The sequence below is a fragment of the Doryrhamphus excisus genome, linkage group LG15, assembly GCF_037039965.1.
Source record: "Doryrhamphus excisus strain RoL-2023G ecotype Guam linkage group LG15, RoL_Dexc_Guam_v1.1, whole genome shotgun sequence".
Lineage (NCBI taxonomy): Eukaryota > Metazoa > Chordata > Actinopteri > Syngnathiformes > Syngnathidae > Doryrhamphus > Doryrhamphus excisus.
Genome location: NC_136371.1, coordinates 4,161,553 through 4,182,847, shown reverse-complemented (window position 1 = coordinate 4,182,847; position 21,295 = coordinate 4,161,553). Strand labels below are relative to the sequence as shown.

The 21,295-nt window shown below is 40.2% G+C and overlaps 2 protein-coding genes across 2 annotated transcripts; both read left to right on the top strand.

Moving 5' to 3' along the window:
• Window positions 1-386: 386 nt before the first annotated feature.
• Window positions 387-7,617, top strand: LOC131104054 (protein ILRUN-like). Its single transcript, XM_058050777.2, has 5 exons — window positions 387-646; window positions 2,178-2,332; window positions 3,242-3,439; window positions 4,430-4,755; window positions 5,731-7,617. The coding sequence occupies exons 1-5, from the start codon at window positions 489-491 to the stop codon at window positions 5,764-5,766; spliced, it is 873 nt and encodes a 290-aa protein (XP_057906760.2). The 5' UTR covers window positions 387-488; the 3' UTR covers window positions 5,767-7,617.
• Window positions 7,618-10,698: 3,081 nt separating this feature from the next.
• Window positions 10,699-18,995, top strand: LOC131104053 (SAM pointed domain-containing Ets transcription factor-like). Its single transcript, XM_058050776.2, has 6 exons — window positions 10,699-10,758; window positions 13,985-14,387; window positions 15,865-16,062; window positions 16,163-16,210; window positions 16,314-16,436; window positions 18,537-18,995. Exons 2-6 carry the CDS (start codon window positions 14,003-14,005, stop codon window positions 18,713-18,715), a joined length of 933 nt encoding a protein of 310 aa, XP_057906759.2. The 5' UTR covers window positions 10,699-10,758; window positions 13,985-14,002; the 3' UTR covers window positions 18,716-18,995.
• Window positions 18,996-21,295: the final 2,300 nt, after the last annotated feature.

Genomic DNA, 21,295 nt, shown 5'->3' with positions numbered 1-21,295 from the left:
CATTAATTTCATACACACAGCTGACACAGCTATCAGTATGCAGTATATTTTATATATTAGTATATATATTTTCTTCCTAATATCCATTATTCTTCTGTTAAATGTGCTTTTTACACTTAGCATTATTTTGACTATAATTCTGACTGTTGATTATGTAGGTGTTCTTTTCTTTCCACTACTAAAGAATGTTGTGAGTCACGAATGGGATATCTTAATGCACAAGGTATAGAGTTGTTTATTTTATTTATTGTGTGTGTTTGTTTCGTTTTATTTTGAGTGTCACTTTTCTGGAAGTCTGTAAACTAAGTATACAAACCCCGGTGCAGTAGATGGCGGTATCTAAAATGTTGGTAGCGATCCGCCCTACAGAAGAAGTAGAAGAAGAAGAAGCAGACATGCGTACTAGGCGCTGTTCACGGTTTGTTATGACAAGCCGAGGCCTTGGATCCAATCGAGAGTTTATTTTCTTCACTTGAGGCGAAGTCACGATGGAGGGTATGGACCTGGATGTGGACCAGGAGCTCATGCAGAAATTTAGCTGCATGGGCACGACAGATAAAGATATCCTGATATCAGAGTTCCAGAGGCTCCTCGGCTTTCAGCTTAACCCCGCCGGATGCGCCTTCTTTCTGGATATGACCAACTGGTGAGCTCGAGGACTCGATTGGCCTGTAGCCCTTGGTTCATGTTAGCATTGTACGCTTCTTAGCTTACGCTATATTCGCCTTCGTAGAAGAAAATACATGTATTTGCATTTTAGTGTATCATGTGAGTGTAGCGTTTGTGCGAGTTTAAAGACTGGTGTTAAAATTATTGTGAGTTAAGATAAGGGCACAGGATACGCTAATCTTAGCAGGGAATTTAGTTACTGTACATTAGTTCCGATGATTAAACAACATTACGGCAGCGGGTAGCATGGACATAACTGAAAAGATATTGGGTTATTTCAGTATTTCCCAGTGTTGTTTTGTAATGCTTATAATGTTTTTAAGCTACACATCACTGGGTAAACGACCCGTTTAATCAGAACGTTAGTAACGCTTTAGTGTTCTCCCGAAGAGGCCTAATTTTCTCCGTAAGTATTATGTAATCAGTTTACATAATACGAAAAGATGTTTACATTTCACTATGCTCCGTCGTACCAATACAGGTCTGTGAGCAATGTTGCTAGATGCACGGTTAGTATTTTAGATGTACAATAATTTCACCCGCTGTACGATGTACGAGCAATAAATAAAAATATCTCCTATAATGTATGATAATTTGACTCCTTCAATCCACTGTTATTGGTAAACACAAACTAGATACATTGTGCGCTGCGCCAGATGTTGGGCATTTTCTCAAGTGCCTCTTTACTGCCAGTTGGGGGTGCTGTTTCACCAATGGCAGCTTTTTCTTCCCCCGACTGTGCTGTTAGTTTATTTAAAGGTAAAACTGCATTATAAGCTACCCTGGTCATGGTCTGTGGTAATGTTTAACTATAGCAGATGGCCCATTTGGCATGTATGATGACTTCCTTCAAAATAAGCTATTTTTATGTTTATGTTATGCTAATTTGTCATTTTTCCATCTGGCAACACTGCTGGCTAAGCGCTCTGCTGCAACTAGCTTGCTAAAAATAAAACCTGCTGCTTCATAGATGACAAGCATGTCAGAGGAAACGCCCATTAAGAGCCTGTCTGGTGTTGCACTCATTTTTAACCAGTAAACAATGAACACCAGGAACCAAGATTTGTTGTGAGAATTTCTTTGTCATTGAACGTGGATTTAAGACCATATTCACACCATGTACTGGTTTGTAACATTTGTCATTGTATTTGTAGCTCCATATAAATGGCAGTAGTATTGATTTTTTTTTTTTTGTCAATTAATCCGAAGCTTGTTGTTTTGATTCATTGAGTAATGGATTAGACTCTTGACGGTCACACAAACAGTGGTTTGGTTGTGTAAAGAACCAAAAATGTTAATGACTGCTTTCCAAAGTCAAAGCTGATCTTGTTTTGTCTGAAACACGCAGATAACAGGTCTGCTTTCATGGAGAAAGTCCAAGAAAAGGTTCTTATTGTGGATTGAGTTCATTGTTTTTTTATTTGGGCAGCGCCAATGTTAAACACTGACTTCTTTTTACGTAAGCCATAACTAATTACTTCTTGGATGTCCCCTTTCTGTTTTTGTAGGAATTTACAAGCAGCCATTGGAGCCTATTATGACTTTGAGAGTCCTAATATCAGTGCACCATGCATGTCCTTAGTGAAGGATGTGACAATTGGCGAGGGGGAATCAGTTCCACCTGACACACGTTTCACAAAGACCTGGAGGATACAGAATACAGGTAGAGCTTACACTGTCATTTGTCCACCGCATAATTTTATTGTGTGCAAACATCTGGTGGAGCATCCAGGGCCTATCCGGGAATTAAAGGGGAACTGCACTTTTTAAAACACTACCGAAACTTCTTTTCCCGGCGCATTGATACACATACTCATGCGAGTTCTGTCAACAACAACAACAACAGCGGCGACAACACTTAAGATGTCCGCTCTCCTTGGGATGTCCGTGTGTTCCAGCACAAGAAGTGTGCTCCAGTCCTCGGGTAAAAAAAAAATGCTGATGCCAAACGAGCATCTTTTTGAGTCTTTGTAACGAAATTGAGAGCTAGGTATCCTCGCTTCCATCTGTGAATGATGCTGAGACGAGGTGTTAGCTGGCATCAATGCACCAAGAAAAGAAGTTTCGGGTAGAATTTTAAATAATCAAATACAGCAAGATACTGCAACTATTACATGTTATCAGTGTACGTGTTAATGCATGATCACAGCATGTATATCAAACGATGCAACGTCATTATGGAAAATATGATGCTGCATTCAAGCTAAAAGCAATTGATTTGGATGACTACCAGTGAGAAATCCTTCACAAAAACTGTACGCACGCTAAAAGCAGATTTTGCACAAGTCTGTCACTAGATCCTTACAAAGTGTAAAAAAAAACAAACAAACAAACACTATCATCAACTGGTTTCTGAAGGCTTGACTACTACCAAATGAAGAGGAGCAGGAAGATACCGACAGCGTTTGGGTTTGTAAATATCATGTGATTTGGAGTCCATGTGCACGTGTGGGTGTGTTTGCTGTGAAACTTGAGGAGTGTACTCAATGTTGTGAGCAACTGTAACCAGCAAACATTAGTCTTCACACAAATAGTTAAATACTTGCTGCGTGCATGTTTACCTGTCTTCCAGGTGCAGAGTCGTGGCCTCCAGGCGTTTGCTTGAAATATGTCGGAGGAGATCAGTTTGGTCACGTCAACATGGTAACGGTACGGTCTCTAGCCCCCCAGGAAATGACGGATGTGAGTGTGCCTATGCAGAGCCCCGTGTCTCCTGGGATGTACCAGGGCCAGTGGAGAATGTGTACAGCCACTGGACTTTACTACGGAGGTAGGAGAAGCAAAACATTCCATTACTGTTTTCTAATATATTACTTTTCATATTGACTGCAAACATCTATCCAGTTTTGATATTTTCAATTGTGTTGACATTTTCCGAACACTTGAAACAATGTGCACAAGTCAAAATACATTACTCTATTGGTCGCCATCAGCAACTGTTTTCCATATTTAATGTATTAATTGATCTATGCAATTGTCATAGTTTTGGTTTTCATTTCACAGGTGTTGTTTTACTTGACTAGTGTTCCCTCACTCCATCGCAGTTCACATTTTGCGGACTCACTGATTTTAGTTTCTAGTGCTTTTAAAAAACAATTTCACATCATAAGAACATTGTTACAGTCCGAGTCTGGCCCCTTTAAGAACAATTGCATTGTGGTAACCCAATGCACTGTGCAATTATATGATTTATTCATTTATTCATTTTCTACCGCTTATCCTCACGAAGGTCGCGGGGGGGCTGGAGCCTATCCCAGCTGTCTTTGGGCGAGAGGCGGGGTACACTCTGGACTGGTCGCCAGCCAATCACAGGGCACATATAGACAAACAACCATTCACACTCACATTCATACCTATGGACAATTTGGAGTGGCCAATTAACCTAGCATGTTTTTGGAATGTGGGAGGAAACCGGAGTACCCGGAGAAAACCCACGCATGCACGGGGAGAACATGCAAACTCCACACAAAGATGGCCGAGAGTGGATATATGATTTATATTATTTCTTAAATCTGCAAATTATGGAAATGCAAATGCTTAATCATGAATATATAGGGATCCATTATACGTCCCCAGATCTCATTAATCCAGCAGCAAAATGACTGTCTTGTAAATATTTAATTCAAGTAGCCTCATTATAATTACATAGTTGTCATAAGAGTTAAGCCATTTTATCGGCTTTTTTGTTGTATCGTCTGGCTATTCCAACCGTATCTCGCGTAATAGTTCAGTTTAATAATCCACACTTTTATTTTAACAGATATAATTTGGGTGATCCTAAGCGTGGAGGTCGGAGGCCTCCTTGGCGTCACACAGCAGCTTTCGTCTTTCCAGGCAGAGTTTAACACCCAACCTCACCGCAGTCTGGAAGGAAACTACAACCCCTTTGCCTCACCAGAGAGAAGCAAGTGGCCCAACAGCAACACCAGCCTCCACCATGACAGCAGTCATAAAGTCTCAGAGGAACACTGGCAAGGAAGCCCGGACCAGCAGCAGCAGCACGATCAGAACGGACTTTCACATAACTCTGTGGACATAGTAGCAAACAGCCTACAAAGCAATCTGTCAATAGTCTCTTTTAACCAGGTAAGTCGTACTGAAGTAGAATTATAAGCCTTGCATATGAAAGTACATTTTTGCAGTGTTGACCCTTCCATTGCATGCTGTTAGTTCACTTCCGGGCCACATTAATGGCAGCCCATTAATTGCGTAATTAATGCATTGCGTTTGTCAGAATTTGCAGGTTTTTGTCTGCACATTTCTTGAGGATTGACCACAAGTTCTCAAAAGGGATAAAGGTCTGGGGAGTTTGCTGGTCACGGACCCAAATCAAAACTCTTCTTGGATTGTTGGGAAATGTAGTTTTTTGAGGGATATTTTGGTACCATTCTTTATTTGTGGCTGTGTTCTTGCCTTGGGCTTTGGACTCATTCGAGAAAATGGTTTTACCCTAGTCTATGGGAGTCCAATACCATCCATCCATCCATCCATTTTCCTCCGCTTATCCGGGTCGCGGGCGCAGCAGTCTTAGTAGGGAAGGCCAGACTTCCCGATCCCCGGCCACCTCCTCCAGCTCCACCGGGAGGACACCAAGGCGTTCCCAAGCCAGCTGTGAGACATAATCCCTCCAGCGTGTCCGAGGTCTGTCCCGGGGGCCTTTTCCCGGCTGGGCATGCCCGGAACACCTCACCAGGGAGGCGTCCGGGAGGCATCGGGACTAGATGCCCGAGCCACCTCAACTGACTCCTCTCGATGTGAAGGAGAAGCGGCTCTACTCTGAGCCCCCTCCCGGATGGCTGAGCTCCTCACCCTATCTTTTAGGGTGAGTCCAGCTACCCTACGGAGGAAACTCATTTCAGCCGCCTGTATCCGTGATCTCATTCTTTCGGTCATGACCCAAAGCTCATGACAATAGGTGAGGGTCCGGTACAGTGACCGCATTACTGCCGAGGCTGCACCGAGGTCGAGTCCAATACCATATAATGAAAATACAAATTTGGCCATTGTATATTTAAATACTTGCTCACACTTTTTTTTTTTAACAGTTTCCCTTTCTTCCAGGGTTTACAGGAGCCCTCCCCTTTTGGGCACTCTTAAATCCCGGGACATGTTTTAGAGAAGCTGCAGTAATAAGCGCTCTGGAGCCCCGACCACATCAAGAAGAGAAGGAAGAGGAAGTATCAGGATGGTCTGGAATCACTTTATGCAAAGCAGGTCTACTCGCGGAGGCAGCAGCAGAGGCTTCTGGCCAACATCCCACGGCCCTCGTGTGCACGTGTGAATGCTAAGTTAAAAATTAGAGCTTATGCGTCTTTTGAGTGGTTTTCTTTTTTTTTTTTTTTACAGTTTTTAGGACAGGTTTTCTTTGTCCAGAGTGCAGAGGTGTGTGTATTCAAGAACTTGTGGGTGGGTGGGTTTGTTTGTGTGTGTGTGTCCACATGTGAGTGTGTGCAAGCTGAAAGAAACTTTGGAGGAAAAGCCATTTGTTTTTGCCAATGTATTCTCCAGTTTCTCCTCTGATTTCCCCAATTCATCAAGTTAATTGTGGGGTTCCGGACACGATCCCTTTAAGAACGTTGAATAGTGTAGAAAAAAATGACATGTCCTATTTTTTTATAATACACAGCTTATAAGACAAAATAATATCTTACAGAAAATATGTGAAATTAAAGTCAGGTTGTACATGTTTCATTCTCAACCATTCACTTATATTATTTTTCAATAATATTCACTGAAGTACAGTATCCTTTAAAATAAAGTGCACTACAATTGTCATCCACTGGAGGGTATCACTTTCACTCATACAGTACTAGGTTACCCACTTCATCTCATACTCTGACACCTTTCTGCAAATTATGGCTACAATATTGTACACTAATTCTATATTCTAGTCTTTTATGACCCCTCATACTATTCATTAAATTTACATTCAGAAATACAAATGAATAAACAGGCTGTTTTTGTACTAAAGTATATACTTCAATTAGATGTCATAGGAATATTCATATACTAAAAGGCACTATTAAAAGGTTATAAGAGCAGATATTTATGAAATTAAAATCACAGCTTTTATATCCGATAGCATATATTTTACCAATGATGCTGTTTAAACGTCAACACTAAATTCAACAGTATTGTGATTTATTATGCTGGACCTAATTTAATGAATGCAACATAGCAACTGATTCACATTGTACTGCAGAACCTCAGTCGAGTTAATGAGGTGCTATAAAGAAATGTAAAACAAACATTTAATCTTTTGTTTTAATTTGAATGTATTTGATGAATGTAAAAAGAGGAAGAAAAAAAATTAATTTCCCAAAGACTCAATTGTAATTGTGTTGTGTACTATTCTGCTTCTTCGTTTTTTCTTGGGTCAAATGCAAACCTCACCAATGTTGTTTGAGGGAGTAGCACATTTAGCGTCATCTTCATATTGTTACTGCATAATTAGTAGCACTGGCTGATCTATGCACTGACTAACATGGCCTCCGAGGTATGTGTGTGTATATGCACGTTCTTTCCTCCTACAGTTGAGTGCCAAAGGGCTATTTGACTGTGCCAGTGAGTCTGTCAATCATAGCCAGTTAAAAGTACCTTGATGGATAAATGCCATCAATGCAGCTGTAACCCAAGTCCTGAGGTGAGGGTGACGTTTGAAAACACCAGCTTAACACATGCCGCAAAACCGGTGGGCCGCTCACATATTCACAACAAAAACAAAACAAAAAAAAAATCTCCCAAAAAAGTCAAAGAGCACTGCTAGAACTCGCTATACTCTGTTTTTTTTTTTACCTCAGAATGTTTCCGATGGTCAAGATTGCAGAATGAATTATAAAATAGCATATTTGGGAGTGAGGGAGTGCTAACTGTTGAAAGCTTTTCTCTTGTATGGTTGACGGATGTTTGTATGAATAAATTATCACAAAAAAGGGGGATCTTTTGTCATGTTTATGTTGCAAAGCTAATTATTGTTGGTGTTATAATGTGCTAGCTTAGGTGGCTACTTTTAAGATGACTATAAACTTTTGGGAGTTGTTTTGCATTAAGATATGCCTTTATTCTTCCCTCAGTGGGGAAATTTGCATTTTTTTTAAATTTTGAAATATGCATTAATGCATACTAAAAGTGTCATATCTGGGTAAACTTACTTTGGCACTGCATCAAACAGATACGTGCGTGGATTCAAAACAACCCTCTCCAGCTAACCTCAGACAAAACCGAAGCTAAATGCTAAAAACAGTTAGCTTCTTAATGGCTGCCTAGCATGGGGAGGGTTGTAACTATAGTACTTAGTACTAAGCAATGTTCAAATTTATTGTTACATATTGATACATATTTATCTGATCAACCACAGCAGAGTGGGCGTGCCTGGAGGCGGAAGCACAAAAATCCAAACAAATACAGTTGGAATAGGTGCAGATTCTGGAAAATCCGAGAAAACTTTGGAGTCCACAATACAAGGACCAAAAAATAAGAATAATACGTCCACTTTAAGTATTATAATTTGTTACATCCCCCCCTCAAGACAGAAATTTATTTGCGCCGCCCCGATTTTAAATACTAGAGAAAACTGATCAGAGTTTATTTTAATTCAAGTCTGAGAACCATGTTTCCGTAAATCCCGATTTACGATTATTTACTGGGTTTTAAGAATAAGAATGACACCACGACCGCTGACAAATGTTTGACAACGGTTTTATGATGCTTCACTGAGAGAGAAAGTTTTGCATATGACTAGGCTTATCTGATCTCTTTTTTTTTTTTTTTTCCCCCTGGATGAGAACAAGGAGTCAGGTTACATGCTCGCCTGCCTGGAGGCGTACTGGTCGGCATACAACTCCACCTAACGGCTCCTCTCCTGACCAGCAGCATTAAAACTACCTGAGGGAATGTTTGCCGTTCGTTTGCTTTGCAGGAATGTTGCATGCAAATGTATCTCGACCGCAGGAGAGAATTATGAAAGTCGAATATAGAAATTTCTTTTGCTTTGTTTCCATGTGAAAAACCACATCAGACCGTCTTCAAGCATGATCATTTCAGGCAACTTAAGGATAGAAAAACATGCAAGAGATCATTTCAATAATTTTGACACTGTTTAGTTCAAGCAAACATTGACATATCGTTTATCCTAAGCTCATCCAATACTCACTCACCCTTTTTATTTGACTTTCCAATGAAAGTCTCCAACTTTTCAAAACAAACTCATCAGGGTTGTGATGTTTTTTGTTTTTCTTTTAAGTTCTCCCAACAATGTTAAGGAGAGATCAATGATTCAATGAACATACATATGACTGTACATATTTCATATTTCGTACATATTCGTACATATTTCAGGGTGTACCCTGCCTCTCACCCAAAGACAGCTGGGATAGGCTCCAGCATACCCCCTGTGACCCTAATGAGGATAAGCGCCATAGAAAATGGATGAATGGAGGGGATACATATAGACATATTGTCTTTACCATGAAACCAGTTTTCCTTTTCCTGATTTTCCTGATATGTGCTTTGGAGTTGACACAGGAAGTGGAGCACTTTTATATCTACTAATTAATAATGCAAAATAATAATAATAAGGACGGGCTGCACGGTGGAAAAGTGGTTAGCGCGCAGGCCTCATAGCTAGGCAACCCGAGTTCAATTCCACCCGCGGTCATATCTGTGTGGAGTTTACATGTTCTCCTTGTGCATGCATGGGTTTCCTCCCACATTCCAAAAAAACATGCTAGGTTAATTAGCGACTCCAAATTGTCCATAGGTATGAATGTGAGTGTGAATGGTTGTTTGTCTATATGTGCCCTGTGATTGGCTGGCGACCAGTCCAGGGTGTACCCCGCCTCTCGCCGGAAGACAGCTGGGATAGGCTCCAGCACCCCCGCGACCCTCGTGAGGAAAAGCAGTCGAAATTGAATGAATTAATTAATTAATAATGCAAAATAATAATAAGGGCGGGCTGCACGGTGGAAAAGTGGTTAGCGCGCAGGCCTCATACCTAGGAGACCTGAGTTCAATTCCACCCTTGGTCATCTCTGTGTGGAGTTTACATGTTCTCCCTGTGCATGCATGGGTTTTTCTCCCACATTCCAAAAACATGCTAGGTTAATAGTCCATAGGTATGAATGTGAGTGTGAATGGTTGTTTGTCTATATGTGCCCTGTGATTGGCTGGCAACCAGTCCAGGGTGTACCCCGCCTCTCGCATGAAGACAGCTGGGATAGGCTCCAGCATTCCCGCTACTCTTGTGCGTGAATAATAAGGGCTCTGATTTCGTGGTGCAGCGCAAGGTTTCGTCCAGCGCACCACTGTATGCAGCCAATTTGGTAGACTGGGCTAATTAGAGTTGTGCGTGGCGGCGCACCAGTGGTTAGGTGTCCACATTTTCAACGTGGTGCAGTGACAATTTCGGAAGAAAAAAAAATGGGCGGCAAAAGTTGTGCTGAAAGCTTCGCCAGCTCCTATTTGGTCTATTCTTGGCGCAGGCGAAGCGCACCCTGCATGGTGGTAAGTCGGCTAACGGCCACACAGTGTACATACTTCACCATCAGTGAGTGAGAGTGTCCAATCACAGCAAGCATTATTTAATGTAAGCGTCAAATCAAAGATGTCACACAATAACGGGAACTCAAACTGATGGCAGCTGGACGTATGACGCCAACCGGGGCCGGCGCTACACTGGGGCGTGTTTGTATATACATATTTATATTGTGTCATATGTCGCTACAATCGACAGCCATTGCAGTTTGTAAACCCCTTTGAGGCTCTTTTATAATTACGGGCTACTCAGAGTAAGTAAACTTGTCTTGACTATTATACTTCAAATTACACGTCTCTAGGTACAATGTACACCTTCTTTACTTCAGGAATGTTTCACAATGATTTACATAAGTGTTTACACCCTGCTTTCCACAACAGAGATGTCACAAAATGAAGTGCTCTACAATGTTTGACACAAATGCAGCACATCTTTTGCCTCGGGGGCAAAGTGAATTTGAACAGTGCAGACAAGCACCAAACCATTTCATGGGAAGAAGTCAAGCAGAGTGAAGCAGACGCATCGAGGAAAAGAGATACTTTGAGAAAAGAGACAAGGTAAGATTAAAATTCACATAACTTCAATATATATTACTGTTAAATAACAACAGCCTCTACTTTAGCAGCCAGCTGAAGGTGCAATTTAAACTTCAATGCATGATCTTTAATGTGAATTGAACCTAAAACTAAACAGTATTCACTCATAAATAATACAATAAGGTAGACTATCAGAACTTCCATATTCTATGGAATGACACAAAAAGTACAGACCTCACTGATGTAACTAGGATTATGTTGTATTGATTTTATACTTTTGCCGTGTCTATGCTTTCATTGGGACGTTTCCCAGGACGTTAATCACAATTATCTCAACAATATCAACATCTAGAACAGGGGTCGGCAACCTTTACTATGAAAAGAGCCATTTTACCCAATGCCCACTGAAGAAAAATAGCCTGGAGCCGCAAAACATATAGTATGTTTAAAACAACATTGGAGGGAATTTGGGGGTATCAAAGTAGTTCAGATAAGAAAAGACGAGTTGGAGTACTCTTGCTAGTTTTGGAGATAAACTTACATAAATGTATGTGTAAACTACTGTAAACGTAAAAACAAGTTCCCATGCCGCTGTTTTTAAATTATCTCGAATTTATTTTTTAGATTTGTAGGTAAGTATTACTTGTTTTTCTTCATGTACTGAACTGGATAGCAGTCAGAACTCACTCAGGATGCATTCATGGTCTCAGACAAAGTTGGATTTTTTAAAACTCATTACAAAAGACGTGCATTTTCCCCACTCGGGTGTTAAAAATATTCAAGCATCGCAAAGGGAGCCACAATAAAGAGGCTGAAGAGCCACATGCGGCTCTGGAGCCGCAGGTTGCTGACCCCTGATCTAGAAAGTCCCTCTTTTGCTCCAAATTACAGTTTTTAAAACAAAAAAAAAAATCAAAAAAGATAACTAGCACTGTTAATAGCTAGCATATGTCACCGATAGTGGTTTAAAATAAGAGATCAAACAACAAATAAATACCGATATTTGTCACAAATTACATTTAAACTTTGGTAGAAATTGTCAACAATTCATTTGAAATCAATGATTAATCCATTATCCAGTTAATCAATAACTATTTTCATATTCAATTAATCATTGCTTTAAAATATAAATATCCCGATTTCAGCCTTTTTTTTTTTAATTTCCTTCCATAAAAGCAGACCTATTTTATTTTAGGGAAAAAAGTTATTCACTGAGAGCAGCTTTGACTTAGCAAAACAGCACAACAGGTCAAGTTTATAATGCTTAGAGAATATTAAAGTCGGACGAACAAGAAACGTAATAAAATGTAAAAAAAAAACTTTTTCTTAATCTTTCAGTTGCATGCCTGTCAATATTCCATTTTCCATGGGAAACTCTTGCCCTTCTTTCCCAGCATCCTCCTGTTTGTCACCTATTACATAACAGTTGCAAGGGTACCCGGCGTAAAAATTAAGCCTAAACCATTCACCTGAATGACTCGCTGCAGACAAAAGCGACACACACACACACACACACCACAGTAGACCATCAGGTCTTTACCTGACCCCCTTTTGGTTGAAATTCCGGTTAAATCAGATAATATTCCCTATTTTTGGTCATTTTTTTGGTCCGTTTTCTGAAAAGAAGTCCCTATTTTCAAATGCAAATGTTGACAAGTTGATTTAAATGATGGCACACACTAACGCATTATTCATCTTAGCAAGAGAAATATCTTGAAGAGCAAGTTTTCAGCACAACAAAACTTCTGAAGCACAGTGAAAGGTGGGGACAGCTAATGAAACGATGCACCCCCCCTCAAAGTATAAACACAATATTAAAACTTGACAAGATTTCTAGCTTGGAGAAAAGCTGTCTCACAAGAACAGGGAAGCCAGAAGAACCCAATTACATTGGGAACTATTGCATCATTACTATGAAAAATAATAAGCCTAATATGGAAGAGGAATAATGCGCGAGGCCTTAGTGGGCATTACAAATGCTCACTAAGTGTTTTATGAAGCCTACCTTGGTCTTGTGGTTGCTGCAGTCTTAAAAGTCCAGTCCAAACAAAGTGTGCCGTAATTCTACATTTCATCAAAGTTACTTAAGATAAAAACATGAGATGTTTGGACTTGTCTGCATCTTTAATTACTGTTTTATTTTTGCTTGTTACATTTGGCTGAGAATCAAATTCATAACGCGGTTCATATTTAAAAAGAGTTTACAGTTTAGAAAACATGATCACTATTTGCAATGCTGTGCGATGCTGGTCTGAAAGCTGCATAACCCCCTCCACAATGCAACCCAATCTCTGACCAGCGACAGAGCTTGGACACACTCCTCTGTGTGTTCCTCGACTTCCTGGCGAAACTCACATGGCGATTGAAATAAAAACCCAGCAACATTGGAAAAATACAGCAAAGAGGAATTATGTAACTAGAAAAGGCTAAAACATTGATACTAATAATAAAAACACAAAAAATTGTCTTTAAATAGATTATATGTATATAACAATACATTCATTCATTTTCTACCGCTTTTTCCTCACGAGGGTCGCGGGGGTGCTGGAGCCTATCCCAGCTGTCTTCGGGCGAGAGGCGGGGTACACCCTGGACTGGTCGCCAGCCAATCACAGGGCACATATAGACAAACAACCATTCACACTCACATTCATACCTATGGACAATTTGGAGTCGCTAATTAACCTAGCATGTTTTTGGAAGGTGGCAGGAAACCGGAGTACATGCAAACATGCAAACTCCACACAGAGATGGCCGAGGGTGGAATTGAACCGTGGTCTCCTAGCTGTGAGGTCTGTGTGCTAACCACTAGACCAATATATAACAATAATGGATTATATTTTGTATAGCGCTTTTCAAGGTACCCAAAGCGCTTCATAGTCAAGCCCATTATTCATTCACTTCTCAGCCACACAATAGTGGTGGTAACCTACGTCTGTAGACACAGCTACCCTGAAAACATGACTGCCAAGTCACGCCTACGGCCTCTACCACCACACATTCGTTCGCATTTATACACCAGCGTGGGCGGCACCACCTTTTTCTGAGCATATCAAAACAATACATTCATGGCAACAACAATGAAACCTGAAACCAAAAGATAACAAATGTAAACGCCATTGTAATTCATAGCAAAGTAAATACCATAGAAAATGCAAAGTTGACATTGGGATTGCTGTTGTTTAAATATTGAGCATTTGGCACAGCATCAATGCCTACCAGTGCTAAATATGAACTTCTTCGGCAGATTTAGGGAACGTCGAAAATGGGGAGTTCAGGTTGTGATCCCACCCTACGTTCATCTCTCTGCATTGGTTCCCCATCTGACATTGGGATGGCCTGGTTGGAGGAGACGGAGGACAACAAACCTACTCGCAGCATGTTGGGGCTTCCGGATTTCATCTGGCCAGGAGTCTCCCCACCCTGCTATAACAGATTATCTAATGAAGTACTAAGGATGACAGAAGCCAACAACGTCCCCCCGGAACCGACGCTGGGGACTCAACACGTGCTCATCCCATCTCAGAACACTCCCCCTGTGGTGCAGGGTGAAACAGAGGAACACTGTCTGGAGCAGGTCCAGTCTATGGTGGTGGGCGAGGTGCTGAGTGATGTCAACAAAGCTTGCAAGCTACTCAACATCGCACCAGGTACACCGGTTTAATAATTCATAACAATATGAAATTACTGTTGGCTTCTGCTCTCGCCATCAAACATGCAGACCAGGCCTGATGAGCCTTGAGGGAACCAACCCGCCTTGTGTAAACTCTTGTGTTGAAAGATACACATCGTTTTGCAACACTCATATTGTGGAAATGAAAAGCTCTAACTGGTGAACTTAAAGGTGAACTTTTTCAAAACATTTGCATTATTTTTCCCTTGTTGTCAAGCTCTTTCGGACTTAAGCCAGTCTGCAGTTTTAGGAAAAGATTACCTGAACTGGCTGCATGGTAATCTAGTGGTTAGCATGCCGGCCTCACAGCTATGAGACCCAAGTTCAATTCCACCCTCTACATCTCTGTGTGGAGTTTGCATGTTCTCCGGGTACTCCGGTTTCCTCCCACATTCCAAAAACATGCTAGGTTAATTAGCGACTCCAAATTGTACATAGGTATGAATGTGAGTGTGAATGGTTGTTTGTCTATATGTGCCCTGTGATTGGCTGGCGACCAGTCCAGGGTGTACCCCGCCTCTCGTTCGAAGACAGCTGGGATAGGCTCCAGCATACACCCGCAACCCAATGGCTGGATAGATATTCTCAATTAAGCCAAATTCGTCAGAAACGTTTCAGGAAAATATCAGTTCCAAACTAAAAAAGGACAAAAAGATGCATTAAACTGAAATAGGCTGTTTATAATGTTCATAGTCATGGAATGCATCACGTAAATCAAACTGTGAATTGATTCATGTGATGTATTCCATTATAACCTGATGCATGTTCAAATAAAATGAAACCATTACCATTACCAACATTTTGAGAAGATTTAGGCTTATATGGCCTTATTATTATTATTTAAATGTTTTTTGTCTCTCCGGTTTCCTCCCCCATTACAAAAACATGCTGGGTTAATTAGCGACTCCAAATTGTAGACGTGACAAAACACGACTATAGTCACATTTATACTCTTTTTATTTACAACATATTGCGCAACTGCAGGGTCTTGAGACACATGCTAACTCGCAAACTAGAGAGCTAGCAACCTAAACGGTAGCCTTCAAGTTATTTCCTTTAAACTTAAATAGCCAAAAACTTACCACTTCCACACGGATAGGGAGGATAACTATTAACAGTTATTTAACCTTTAACATGAACATTAATCAAACGTAATAATTTTTTTCTGGGTACATGATACCATACAGCATCCATATCAAACTTGCGCGGGCCGCACTAACATTAAACTTTCATATCAAGGCGGGGGCCTCAAACTAGTGTCCTGCGGGCCACATTTGGCCCGCGGGCAGCGTGTTTGAGTCCCCTGGTCTAAAACATAAAATCCTGTAGTTCAAACTACTTTTCTGACTAACCTTCTGTCAACAATGCCAAAAATGTGTACTGATATTTCAACTCCTGTCTGTGGGAATCACAGGCTCTAACCCTGAACTCCATTTTGACCTTTTCCATTGCAGACCCTTTAGACTGGAGCTGCATACACGTTTACAAGTGGCTGCTATGGACCGAGCACCTGTACAAACTGCCACAGATAAGCATGCTCTTCAAGGAGCTCAACGGAAGGGACTTGTGCTCTTTGACAGAGGCCGACTTCAGACAACGTTCCTCGCAGTATGGAGAAGTGCTGTATGCTCATCTTGACATCTGGAGATCAGGTTAGAACTGTGAGAACTGGAAAATGATGATGTTCTGAGACAAAAAAAAGAACATTTTCTATAATTGCTGGATTGTTTTATTGGATGTTTTTTTTTTTAGCTGCAGCAATGAAGGAGCAGGGCCCACCAGAAGCACATCCTAGTAAAGGTAATCCATTTTTAGCATCAATGTACCACTAAAAGGTCAAAGCCAGGAATGTGGCTCCTAAAGTTCTTACTCTTTTTTTTCTTTCTTCATTTTTTTTTAATAGCAAATGACAATTCGTGGTGCAACTACCCTAGTCAGCCCATCCACTTGTGGCAGTTTCTTCGAGACCTGCTCCTCAAGCCACATAACTACAGCCGCTCTATCCGCTGGCTCAACAAAGAAAAAGGTAAAAAAAAAAAAAAAAAAAAAGAAACTAACGGGTTGCTAGGAAACCATCGCTTTCATGCCTACATTCATATTTGCATTTACTTGCTTGTTACTCCTCACGATGCTCACTTGCAGCACTCTGTGTGTAAACTCGCTAACAGCCCCGCCTCCACCCACCAGGACAAAGACTGAATGACTGACAGTTCATTCAGCTACAGAACCAACACGCCCAGGTTTTGAAATAGATGCACAGAGTGAACTCTCTTGTCATCCAGCCTGTTTGGTAGCGAGGGAGAAGGAAAACAAACACACTTGCTAATACATAGAGGCCGGAAAATGATATATGTTGATTATCATGACCGGCCAAATGCTATTATTTATTTTGATTCTGATTATGAATTGCATTGATCGATTTGATTCGTTCTGTCATAGAAGCTAACATTAGCTTAGCTCAAGTGTTACTCAACTTAAAGTGTATACATTACATTAATTTCAGAGACTGTGTCAGAGTAATTTATGTTAACTTAGATAAATTACATATGATTTACTTAATAATTTAGTGTGTAGTGCTTAAATTAGACTAAATAACTGGATTATAGTAACTTGCTTATTTTGAGTTTGCAGTACTCAAATTATCTTAAATATTGATGAAAACAACTTATTTTGAGTTTGCAGTACTCAAATTAGCTTGAATGAATTAAATTACAGTAATTTATTTATTCTAAGCTTCCAGTAGTCAAGTGATAGCTTAATTCGCTTTAGTGCTGCTCAGGGGCGTCACTAGGTTCTGAGGACAGAGGAGGGGGGGGGGGGGGGGGGGGGGGGGGCTTAGCCCCCTGGAGATGCACAGAATGATATGAATGAAGGTAGTAAACATTCAAAAAAATTTAAAAAATCCAAAAAACAAATAACGAATGTATCAATACAATGTACACAAGTACACACAATCTATACTGCAAAACCGCTGCTCAAGCTCTGCAACCATTCTTATATAATTATATAATAATCATTATTATTAGTAATTAGCCTATTATTATTACTATCATCATTATTCTTCTACTGATTATTACTACTACTATTAGTAGTAGTAGTAGTAGACTAGTATTGGCTTGCTTATTAGCCTGCTTTTGCCCTATTATATGAAATTTGTTAAATTTGTTATTTGTAAAATGTGTATTTGTTAAAAAAAATCAATTAAAAAAAATCTAATTATTTACATAAGAACATTTTAGGGTGGCTAAAGCTTCCCTAAAATAGGCCACTGGTGCTGCTCATCCATCATATTCAGGTCAACTTAAGGTAATCTATTACAGGACCCTTAAATAATACAGTATTGTTCTTTTCAAATGTGGTTACACTTGATAGTTAGTCATGAAAAATCCAAGTAATAAATAAATAGCTGCCGGAGTAATATGGTTGTTTGCTCTGTCAATATGCAAGTTGCTTTCTGATCATGTGCTGCAGCATTGATGTAGTACTTTTGTGAAATACCAGCTCCACTTGACAGTGCAAACATTGACTCACGTTGTCTATCATTTTAAGTTTGAAATGATACCCTTTCCTCTCTTTTTACCGGTCGCAGTTTTCCTTTGAGCCTCCAACCTGCCACTATGCTGAGCAAAATTTATGACTTTAATCGTGAATTTGCATGGTTTTTGTTAGGCTGGGTGGCACTCGTGCCAGGTGTTGAGGACCCCAGACCAAGGCAAATGTAGTAAAAAAAAAAAAAAAGTATTTAATAATAAACAAAGGGCTATCACAGATGAGGAAAAACAAAATACAACCAAAGTTGCCAGGGACAGAAGGTCCATGGGAAGCTTAAAATACAAAAAAAAAAAGAGTACGAAGCAGCTCAACTTCTTACAAACAGTAGGCAGTAAAAATACAAGTACAAGGCAGAGAGACAAACGGTCAGACGCAGGCACGACAAGGCAGGGGAACAATGGAAATGGAGCGGTATAAGAAGGCCTAATAGCTAATGTGCAACACGTGTGGAGACCAGGGGAACAAGGCAGGGCATGACAATTTTACAGCGTTAAGTGGAACTGGATGACGTGTAATATAAAAAAGTGATTATGTGTGTTGCCATTAAGTAAGAAGCTCTGCTTTCTGTCCACAGGAATATTCAAAATTGAAGACTCAGCCCATGTGGCCAGGCTATGGGGAATCAGGAAGAATCGTCCAGCAATGAACTATGATAAACTGAGTCGCTCTATTCGGCAGTACTACAAGAAGGGCATCATTCGCAAGCCTGATGTGTCCCGCAGACTGGTCTACCAGTTTGTGAACCCAGTATGAGCAAGTTGATGTAGCAAGAGGTTGAAGGATAAAAATCAATATATGCTGGACATAGACAGAGAAAACAGAAGAACATGGAAGATGGAAGCGCCCTTGTGTATTTGATGTTTATTTCCAATGTATAGACTGCCTACCAAATTGTGCACTTCTGCCTATTAGAATCTCCGATAAAAGATTAATTCATTTTATAATCGTGTTTTCATACATGTATATTGTGCCTCCATCTTTTGAAATAAATTATTTTGTTGAGGGAAGCGAAATATTATCTCAACACTTAAGTTAACTTTCTTCTTGGTTCTCTTCTACATTTTCCTGCATAGAATCATCATGCAGAATCCATTTTAAGTTTTGGAAGTAGAAGTTACAGCTTCAATGGTAGTCTGGCAAAAATGTCTGCTGCTTTTCATTTATAAATGAGAAAAAGAAAAATTAAAGTTATTGCTTCATGTTTTCGTTATGAATATTTTCTTCTTAGGTGCGAGAGACATCTTTCAAAAAGGGTCAAGTCCTATAGTTGAATATATATCATCATGTGGAATTGAACCCTGAAATTTAACCATGATTTATTAATTTTGAAGTGTTGGTAACACTCACATATATATACACACAGTACATATCAATTAATTTTGTTCAGTACATACACACACACATATATATATATATATATATATATATATATATATTAGGCGTGTGAATCTCAGCACTGAGGACGATTCGATACACATCTCGATGCACTGCCAGCGATACTATACTTTAACGATACATGGAATTTTCTGGCGATACGATACGATTCACCCTCTTCACAATACGATGCAATAATCATTTAATTCAAATCAATGCAATCCGATATGATATTGTGCAATTTCTTGCGATACGATGCAATTCAACATGATGCAAATAAGCAAAGGGAAAAAATGGACAAAAAGTATTTGTCTTTATTCCTTCCTTCACTTGGCAGTAAATTCAACTAAAGTGCTGTTTGTCTTTTTTTTTATACTATGCACCACTTCTTAATGATTCTTTTTGCCATCTTAAAACAGCAACAACTTTTCAAAAACAACTTTCCTCACACTTTTACATCGGTTATGCAATTACAATAGCAGTTATGCTAATATGCTATATGCTAATATGAATGCACTAGGAGGTAGGCTAATACAGTAGTGGGGAGCAGAAAGTGTAAAACAACTTATACCCTTTTAAAATTGTTTCACAGTTGAGGAAGAAGCAAACTGCTCTGCTGTTGTAATGTCACCTGCTGTGCTGAAAATTCGTTCGGGGGGGCACTTGTTGCAGGGAAGGACAAATAGCTCCGGGACAATTTTGAAGCAGTGGAAGATCCACTTGTTCTGACCTGATTTGCTTGGTTCTTCCCCGGTGTCCGACGAGGACCTAGACGGGGAGGCGGCGGTAGACTTGTCCGTGTTGTGGTGTCCATAGTGTTTCCAAACATACAACTTAAACGTCGCGGGTGGGTTAAATATAGAAACTTCGTGGGAACGTCCATGCTGTTTTACTAGTATTTGTATGTGGCTCACGGCTTCCGTCCGTATTCAATACAAAACGGGAAATAATGATTGGTGCATTCATTGCACCTGGGGAACAGCATAAGAAGTGAAGTTGAACATTAATAAAACGGCGCTTGCATCGGATTTTACCGATACCCACAAACGCATCTCGATTTCACCTGTCAATCGCATCCATACCCAGTGAACGAGCCGATGTACTCGCATTGCGCGCATGCGCATCGATGTATCATTTATATTATTTCCCACACTCTTAATATACATATATTTATATAATAATATAATATAATTTCTAATATATAAATTATAACATTAATCCATGTTAATGTTAGGTTAAGTGCACGCACAGCTGATGACTATTTTATATTCGGTTCAGAGCTTGTGAATACATTGTAAACTATTGTACGCCTAGCCACGCCCACTTCTTTTGCTCACTGTCATGGCGGACTTTCTCCTCTTCTCCACTTGTTCAACTCAAGACTCATTGGTCTTGAGTCTTCGCTCACATGACGTCAGCTCATGATTGGCCAGATTTTCCAATGATATTCGCGTTTGGATCGGTTGCCATGTGTGGTATTTTCCAAGAAAGCAGTCTTAAGACGTTCCTTCAACCTCCGTATTAGCTAGCTAGCAGACACAATGCACAAATGACAATCAAGTTCAGTGGTTGTGTCCAAATCCGGGGTCTAAATAAATAAGCGTATTTTTAGGCGGCATGACGTCATCTTCCTGCGCGAAGGTTCCTCCAAATGTGTCCTCCTTCTCCTTGTCGTAAAGCTGTAGAAGGATGACATTTCCTCTCTCTCCTGTAAAACCTACATTCAAAAAATTCTAAAATAACTTTACGTCTTTAATGTCAAATTGAATTTGTTCGCCTTCAACGCGGTTGAAGGCAGGTGTCATCTTATCTTGTCAGGGTAAACATGAGACCACGTGACGCAACCAGGAAGTGTGAGGTAGGCAAGACTGATGGGTAGGACGCAGACCCCGGAATCAGACAGAGGCTGCGTTTGAATTGGGGTTAGCCAGGATTCAGAGAAATCAACAAACATATATT